Below are 9629 nucleotides of genomic sequence, written 5' to 3'. Positions count from 1 at the left end.
TCCGACCGGCATATGAAAGGATATGCAATATCGAAGTGACTGCATTTACTTTGATTATTCTTTTGTTCTCAAATTACAGTAGACTTTTTTTTTTTTAGTTTAGTATAGCTATTTCTCTGATCGCCTATACTCTACGTTCACACGCGTTCGCAGATATGAGTCAAAACATTTTCGAGTAGTTTGCATACAGGAAATACGTAACTGAAAAAGTATATCTGTGAAATAAACTCTGCAGTTTCTCGTTAAAATTATATCAAAATTGATACGTGTAGAGTTCCAACTTCAAATGCAAATTTCATGAAGTGTCAACTGCATAAATTGGCCTTCTAAGATAGCAAAATCTGCGGCAGTATATGCACTTTAGGAGCATTTATCTCTGTTCGTATAACGAGTCTGGTTAGGAATCGCAAGTGTAAGAGTTTGCGTGAAACCTGTTTATTTGAAATGTGAAGCAAATGTAAGCCATCTTGTTTGTTCCAGGCCAACGCTTCGGCGGAGTATATTTCTTTAACCGACCGAGTCTCATGATAGTGGACCCAGATTTGATCCGTACAATTCTCGTCAAGGACTTCTGGACCTTCCAGGACAGAGGAATAAAGACGGACGAAAATGAACCTCTCAACGGCCACCTTTTTCGACTTGGCGGGAACAAATGGAGGAGGCTGCGTGTGAAGCTGACGCCCACGTTCACTTCTGGCAAGATGAAGATGATGTTCCAGGTGAGGTGGCTCTCTCAGTACTTTCAACACACGGCAACCTCTTCGCCTAATTTAGGAGTATGCAGAAATGCCCCTAGACTTGCGGAGCACGTTGCGGACTTTCGGCATGTGGCTTATGCTCTGATGTCCCAAGGACCTGCTTCTGGCTTTAGGATGTGGGCAGCTACGCTCAAGTATCTCAGAAACATCTCAAAGAGTGAATGAGATTGAGCAGCGGTTTCTGGAGTGCTTTCCGGAGACAGCGCTTCAAATTCCTATTCAGACCACCCAGATTCCGATTTCCAGTGGTTTCGCTAAAACTTTTTTCTTTTCAAACCCATAGTCTGATTTATTCGCACCTGGAACTTGTGTTCCGCTGCGAAGGTGCTCGTCATCAGACCTTGCCGTCTTTACGGTACCGGCCATCACAAAAGGTGTTATATTGAACGAGACCTTGAAGTTCCACATAAAATCAAGGAAATGTCTGTTCTCTGAAATGCTGTTTGCTATTTTTTACTATTACTGAAAAGGTCCGTAATGTGCTAGTCCCTACTCCTGAAGTGTGTGTAATCTATTCATGTAACGGAACTTCCACCAGTTGCGATGGTAAATGTTTCAAATGGTTCAAATGGCTCTGAGCACTATGGGACTTAACTTCTGTGGTCATCAGTCCCCTAGAACTTAGAACTACTTAAACCTAACTAACCTAAGGACATCACACACATCCATGCCCGAAGCAGGATTCGAACCTGCGACCGTAGCGGTCACGCGGTTCCAGACTGAAGCGCCTTTAACCGCACGGCCACACCGGCCGGCGATGGTTTATGGATTGACTGTTTAACGACAAGCAGGTCGTTTTACACGGAGAATCGTTGCACAATTTCAGCTGCACAATTCACGGAAGTATTCGAATAATGCTTTTGTTGACCCTGAAACTAAACCAGCAATAACATAACATTTTTTTTTAATTCCGATTTTGGCCGTCTAGGGACCGCGTTAAACAACTATTTTTCAATGTACATTTCTCCTATTGCGCTCCTCCTCTTTTCTCTTCTGCCAATATGTCTTCATCCTCTCTCTGTGCTGCTCCCTTCGGTCTTCTGTCCACACTGTTCCTCCAGTTCTTCTCTTCTTCACTTCAAATCCTTCAAAATGTTGAATTTTGTCTCTCATTAAGTCTCTGTTGGTTATATCATCTTCTCCTATACCCATCTCCTCTAAGTCTGCTTTGACTTCTTTGAACCAGGTAATTTGGGTTCTGGGGTTCTTGTCAAAAAACATGAATATTTTCTTTGTCAGCCTTTCATCATTCATTCTTTTGAAATGGGCGTAAAAGCTTACTCTTCTCTTCCTCATAGTATCTCCCACTTTCTCAATTTTGTCATACACTTCTGTATTACTTCTAAGCTTCCAAGTCCCATTCTCAAACCTCGGCCCAAGAACTCTTCTAATGATTTTTCGCTGCTTTTTTGTTATAGCTTCCATTTCCTTGTTAGTGTTCATTGCTAAACATTCAGATGCATACAGACACTCTGGCTTAATCACAGTGTTGTAGTGCCTTATTTTTGCGTTAATTGATACTGACTTCTTGTTGTACACATTCTTTGTTAGCTGGAATGCGATTTCCATTTCTCTTGTTCTTGTTTTATTTCCTTCTTTATCTGAAGCATTGGGCTGGATGATTTCCCCTAAATATTTGAAATTAGAAACCTTCTTTATCTGGCCATACTTTGTAATCATATTGTTCGGTGCCTCTTTTACATTGGTTAGGTACTCTGTCTTTTCAAAGGAGATTTTCAGTCCTGCTTTTTCTGCTGTTTCATTCAGAATATTGATCTGTTTGACTGCTTCTTCCAAACTTCCTACCAGAATTGCTAAGTCATCAGCAAAAGTGAGGCAATCTACTTCTAATCCATCCTTTATTCTTCCTAATCTGATTTTTTGTATTCCTTCTTCAGTCGTTTTCTTCCTCCACTCTCTAATAACTTTTTCTAACACACAATTTAATAGGGTAGGTGACAACCCATCTCCTTGTCTTAATCCTGTTCTGATTTTGAATGGTCTGGATACCTCACCCCGGAACTTTACTTTTGCATAGGTATCCGTAAGTGTTTCTTTGACGATTGCGACTGTTTTCTTGTCTGCTCCAAACTCCCTAAGGATGTTAACCAAGGTTGTTCTGTCAACGGAGTCGTACGCCTTCTTGAAGTCAACAAACGTGATAAAGATGTCTTTTACCTCTTAATCGTCTATATTTAACAATTAACATCAAGTTTAAAATTTGCTCCACACAAGATCTTCCCTTCCTAAGGCCTGCTTGGTATTCACCAATTTCTTGATCAAGTTGTTTCTCCAATCTGTTTTGTAGGGCCTTAGATAGAATTTTATACGTTACCGGAAGTAAAGATATCCCTCTGTAGTTATTTGCATCGGTTTTATCCCCTTTCTTGAAGATGGGGTGGATTAATGCAGTTTTCCATTCTTCCGGTATACGTTCCGTTCTCCAAATCTCATTGATTATTCCCAGTAGTTTTTCTTGAGTTGTATTATCCACACTTTTCCACATTTCTGCAATTATCATGTCTTCCCCTGGTGCTTTATTGTTCTTAAGGTTTTTAATGATTTCTCTGATTTCTATGAGGCATGGGGGTTCAGAATTATTGTTTACTGTGTTTGGGATGTTGGCTGGTAATTTTTCAATAGGTTCCTGATAGTTGAGGAGTTGTTCAAAATATTTTGCTAATATTTCACAATTTTCTTCATTATTCATTGCCAGTTTTCCACTGGTATCTTTAAAACACAGATTTGGTGCTACATATTTTTGTAGTTTCTGTCTGAATGTGCTATAAAAGGATCTGTTATTGTTTCTCTTAAAATCTTTATCCATTTGTATAAGTTGGTTCTTTTCAAATAGTCTTTTTACTGATCTAATGAGTTTTGCTGTAGAAGATCTTTGCTGTTTGAACTCCAGGTAGTCCTTATCACTTTTGGTTAAGTGCCATTTCTTCCATGCCTTCATCCTTTGTTCTATTGCTTCCTCTCATATCTCATCCCACCATTCGTGTTTAATATAAATATGCTGCTTTAATCTCAAGGTCTGGAAGGTTGTAGGCAAAATAGTGTGAGCTTCCGACAGTCTCTCTAATTAGCTTTCTCAAGAGTGTGGAGCACAGATCTACGGATTCTGGATTTCATTCTGGAGAGCTATGGTTGTTCACAGCACACACTCAAACCAACTCTAAGCTCCAACTCTACCTCCAGCTCCTTATGGGAGTAGTCGGGCTACTGTGCCGCAAAATTCTCTTCATCCAAGATGTTTTGTTCTGTTATTTAATTTCACGAGGTCAGATTAGAGTTTTGTAACTCTAAAGTTGCTTTGCTTGGTTTCAAGGAGTTTCACAATTCTTGTATTTTTCTTAGAGGTGAGGGAAACCTCTTTAAAATCTCATCTTGGTTTGGATAGCTGGTGCTTTCATGTTTAATGTATGGTGTACTCTTTTATTCAGCTCTTACTCTATCGCGTCTGATTCGTTGTCTTTTTTTTCTGTAGAGGAATGCACAGATTCTTAGTCCCTAGCATGTTGGTGACATCTATGATGATCTCTTCACTCCCGTAATCAATGTACTACCGAGGCGTTTGTGGTGCATAATAGTGTAGGAAATTAATGTCCAGCCTTTTTTTTTGTATTGGCCCTCTTGTATCTGTTGCATAGCGGCAATATGCGCCTCTCTATACAGGTGCCATATGTGTGGCTGTTCATGTGTACGGGCTTTGCATGCTGTATTGTAGGTTTTATGGACGGTTATTGATTAGTGTTTCCTTGGGTACTTCGTTTGTTCTACAACGGTGATCAACCTTATCAAGCCGAGTCTGTTCTCCACTCTGCGGATTACTTGTTCTGCGTATGAGGAATGTGATGGAATAACGTGCCTCGTCATTCCCAGTTATTTTGCCCTGCCTTATTATGAATTCCTTGAAAACTCCTACTTGTGGTAAAACATACTTGTTAACCACTTGTTAGGAGCCACTGTTTTAGGCCTTTCGTGGAATACAGTTGTAATTAACTCGGCCACCCGTCCTGGGATTCCGTGTTTTACGCTACAGAGACTTGAGTGCTACTAGTACATATTGTCGAACGCCCTCTATTTGTAAGTCAAGTGGTGAGGTGCCGCCACTGAGATTGAGTCTCTTGACTTATGGTTGGCGATGTGGATTATGACGTCAAATGTGGCTTGTTTTTTCTTTGATCATTTTAATTGATGAAAGGATAAAATTTAAAAATGCAGCAAACTACGTAGGCGAAAGGGAATACAAACGCCTAAGACACTGACAGGAAGTGCAAATTTGCTAAGCAGGAATGGCTACATGACCAATGCAAGGATTTAGAAACATACTTCACTAGGGCAAAGACACATACCGTCTACAGGAAAATTAAAGAGACCTTCGGGGTATAGAGAAGCACTTGTATAAAAATCAGGAGCTCAGATGATAAGCAGGTCCTAAGCAAAGAAGGGAAAACTGAAAGATGGAAGCAATTTATACAGGGCAATGTTATTGCAAGGAAAGTGGACGTACTAGAAGATGAGTTGAGACTTATTACAATGCGAGAAGAATTTTACAAAGCTGTGAAAGACGTCAGTATAAACTAGGGCCCAGGTGTGCACGATATTCCCTCAGAACTTCTGGAAGAGCCTTCGATGACAGAGCCATGACAAAATTCTTCTATCTGGTGTGAAAGATATACGAGACAGGCGAAGCACCCTCAGAATTCAAGAAAAATGTAGTAATTTAATTCCAAAGAAAGCAGTTGCTGACAGATGTGAAAATTACTGGACAATCAGTTTATTAATTCATTGTTGCATAATACTAATACGAATTCTTCACAGAAGATACGGGAACACGCTAGGCAATACCAACCCTCCGACTTACCTTAGAGGATTGGTTACGGAAAGACAAACATACATTTATAGCAGTTGTGCACTTGGAGAAGCCATTTGGCAACGTTGACTGGAATACCATGTTTGAAATGCTGAAGATAGCAGGAGTAAAATACCGGAACCAGACGGCAGTTATAAGAGTCGAGGGGCATGAAAGGGAAGCAGTAGTTCAGAAGGGAGTGAGATACGGTTGTAGCCTGTCCCTGGTGCTATTCAGTATGTACATTGAAAAACTAGTACAAGAAACCAAAGAAAAATTTGGAATAGGAATTAAAGTTGAGGGAGAAGACATACAAACTTTCAGGTTTGCTAATGACATTGTAATTCTGTCAGACACTGCAGAGAACTTGGAAGAACAGCTAAATGTAATGGAGAGTGTCTTAAAAGGAAGGTATAAGAGGAACATAAAGAAAAGTAAAACAATGATAACGTAATGTACTCGAATAATGTCCTATGATGCTAAAAGAATTAGATTAGGAAACGAGACATTTAAAATAGTAGATTAGTTTTGCTATTTGGGCGACAAAATAACTGATGATGGCTGAAGTGGAGAGGATATAAAATGTAGACTGTCAACGGCAAGAAAAGCATTTCTGAAGAAGAGAAATTTGTTAGCATCGAATACAGATTCAAGTGTCAGGAAGTCTTTTCTGAAGGTATTTGTCGGGAGTGTAGCCGTGAATGGAAGTGAAACATGGACAATAAACAGCATGGACTGAAAGAGAATAGAAGGTTTCGAAATGTGGTGCTACAGAAGAAAGTTGTAATTTAGGTGGGTAGATCAAGTAAGTAATGAGGAGGTATGAATGGAATTAGGGAGACAAGGAATTTGTGGCCCAACTTTGTTGAAACGAAGGGATCGGTTGACGGGACACATTCTGAGACATGCAAGGGATCACCTATTTAGTATTGGTGAGAAGTGTGGGTGATAAAAATCGTAACGGGAGACCAAGAGATGAAAACAATAAGCAGATTCAATAGATGTAGGTTGCAGTAGTTACTCGGAGATGAAGAGGCTCGCACACGATAGAGCAGCATGGAGAGCTACATCAAACGAGTGTTCAAACTGAAGAGCACATCAACAATAACAACTTCTTTTCGATTTATATTTGTATTAGGTCACTTTTCACTATGTACAATCGGATTGTTAGTTAATTCACTGGTCGGTATTGGCTATAATCACGTAGGCCTACCAATAAGCTGTGAAGTACTGCACGCCTGGGAGTTATATAGAGCTGAGTGCTGACAGAAAGGGCAATGCGGGCAAGACATTCCTCAGAAGCCACATTCGGCTGAAGAGGGGCTGGGAAGGCAGTTGTCATGTCCTGCAGGGGTGGACATTTACTGCCCTGAGAGAGAGCTGAGCGAGGTGGCGGTACTTTACAACGCTGGAGGCCACAGAACTCTTGTAGCATGGACAGTGCAGGTGGGAGATTGCATTCTGGTAATTTCAGCCCTACGAGGTTGCCGACTGCGTATTGCGTCCACTGTGTAGGCAGAAAATTACAAGTACGCCGCATTGTCTGCAGTGTGACCAACGCACCAACGAGCAGATCATCGGTGCTGTATAAATGCTAGCCATACTGCAAAAGGAGATATGTGCGATTCGGTTCGGCAGATAGGAAAACACTCGCAGTAAATGTGTTGAATTACACCCAATTGTCCACTGAGCTACTTCTGGATGTGCCAGTCAGGGTTTACGTCTTATCTTTCTCACAGCTTATCAGTAGTTGATAATAGAAGCATGACTAAAGAAAAATTAAGACACGTTCATAGAATTTTTCGACCTGGAAAAAGCGTTCGACAATGTAAAATGGTGCAAGATGTTCGAAATTCAGAGAAAAATAGGGGTACGTCATAGGGAGAGAATAATAATATACAGTATGTACAAGAGACAAGAGGGACTAAGAGTGGACGAATGAGAACGAAATGTCGGATTAACAATGGTATAAGACAGGGATGTAGTCTTTTGCCCCTACTGTTCAATCTGTACATGGAAAAAGTAATGATGGAAATAAAAGAAATGTTCAGGACAAGAATTAAAATTCAAGGTGAAAGGATATCAATGACACTTTTTCGCTAATGGATCACGCTGCTGTCCTTAGTGCTGGACGGAATTAACCGTCTAATGAGTACTGAATACAGACTGAGAGTAAATCGAAGAAAGACGAAAGTAATAAGAGGTTGTAGAAATGAGAAGAGCGAGAAAGTTAAAACCAGAATACATGGTCACGAAGTAGATGAAGTTAAGTAATTCTGCTACCTGGGCACCACAATAACTAATGACAGACGGAGCAAGGAGAACACCAAAAGCCGACTAGCACTGGCAAAAATGGCATTCCTGGCCAACAGAAGTCTACTAGTATCAAACATAGGCATTAATTTGAGTAAGAAACTTCTGAGAATGTACGTTTGGAGCACAGCATTGTATGGTAGTGAGACATTGGAACAGAAGAGAATCGAGGAATTTGAGATGTGGTTTTACAAAAGAATGTCGAAAATTTGGTTGGCTGATAAGGTAACAAATGAAGAGGTCCTGCACAGAATCGGAGAGGAAAGGAATATATGGGAAACACTGATAAGGAGAAGGGAGAGGATGATAGGATATATGTTAAAACTTCAAGGATTGACTCCCATGGTACTAGAGGAGACTGTAGCGGGCAAAAACTGTAGGGGAAGACAGAGATTGGAATACATCGAGCAAACAATTGAGGATGTAAGGTTGCAAGTGCTACTCTGAATTGAAGAGGTTGGCACAGCAGAGGAATTCGTGGCGGGCCGCATCAAACCATTCAGAAGACTGATGACTCAAAAGAAGAAACATCAGCATCAACTCTCTTTGTGTCCGTCTAATGAAGGGGAGCCCGCTCTAATGTTCATCCAATCTCGAAACTACATTTAGGGTAGAATCTGTCATTTTTTCATATTTCTGCTACTTTTGGCACCCCTTTTTTTTTTTTTTTAAATTGATCAGTTACAGTAGTCAAGTTGTGATTCATTTTGGTAGCTCCCCGATAGGAATAATTGGTTTCATTCGGTAGACTAAAATGAAGTAAAACCATAACACAGCATTTCGTTATTCGTTTTATGTAAGTCCCTAGGTGTAGGCTGTCGATGGCAGGGTCGATTTAATCATTTACAGGTGTGAGGATTCAGCTGCAGAGACAACATTAGCAAGCCACATATACGCACTGTATGTTACAAAAGAACCATGGGGGTTTACACACGTATGGACAGCAGGTGGAAAAAAGGGGCTGTACTGTGCAGGAATTACCCTTCTAGTGACTGTACTGCCACCGACAGTTAGAGAAAAGTGTTGCAGACTTGCAACTGTAATGATGAGTCACCCCACCACGAACGATGGGAAAAAATAAAGTATAAAACAATTTCGGACGCCCCTAGAATGATGAAACGAAAACATCTGCACTGATGGGCCAAACCGTTGTAATAACGGGTTGGTCGACTTATAGAACGCAATACATCAGTGATTTTGTGTGGCGTGGTTGTGACAAGCCCTCGTTAGGTTTCCAGAGGGACGTGCCGACAGACGCCTACACACAGGTCACGCAGTTCCTGTCAGTGGTCTGAGGACGCGGATAGTTTACGACAGCTTCCCAAATGTATGTCACCAGGTCAGGCTAATTTGGAGGCAAAGACAACAATGTGAATTCACCATGTGCTCCGCTAATCCGCGCAGTACGATTCTGCCCTTCTTACACAGACAGTTGTCCTGCTGAAAGATGCCATAGCCATCGGAAAATACACCAGTTATGAAGGGATGCAGGTGGTCCTCGCCAATGTTGACGTAGTCCACAGCTGACTCGCTGTTTTCGGTTACTGCCGAAAGTCCTACGGAAGCCCAGGTGAATGTCCTGCGTAGCATAAAGTTGACGTTATCAGGCTGCGATCTATGGTGCACTTCATGTTTGGTGCAGCTGCTCACTGGGATGATGGCGTTTCCAGTCACGACCATCAATCTGGTGTAACACGAAA

The 9629-nt window shown here is 41.1% G+C and overlaps 1 protein-coding gene across 1 annotated transcript in view; it reads left to right on the top strand.

Moving 5' to 3' along the window:
• Positions 1-511: 511 nt before the first annotated feature.
• Positions 512-9629, top strand: part of LOC124798622 (probable cytochrome P450 6a14) — a 48971-nt gene continuing 39853 nt past the window's right edge. Inside the window, exon 1 of the mRNA XM_047262103.1 lies at positions 512-719. Coding sequence (XP_047118059.1) covers positions 525-719 — 195 coding nt within the window. The 5' untranslated portion in view covers positions 512-524. The remainder of the gene's footprint in view (positions 720-9629) is intronic.

The sequence above is a fragment of the Schistocerca piceifrons genome, chromosome 5 (assembly GCF_021461385.2).
Source record: "Schistocerca piceifrons isolate TAMUIC-IGC-003096 chromosome 5, iqSchPice1.1, whole genome shotgun sequence".
NCBI classification, from domain to species: Eukaryota; Metazoa; Arthropoda; class Insecta; order Orthoptera; family Acrididae; genus Schistocerca; species Schistocerca piceifrons.
The sequence above is the reverse complement of the archived record's forward strand: the minus strand, read 5'-3'. Positions and strand labels throughout refer to the sequence as shown.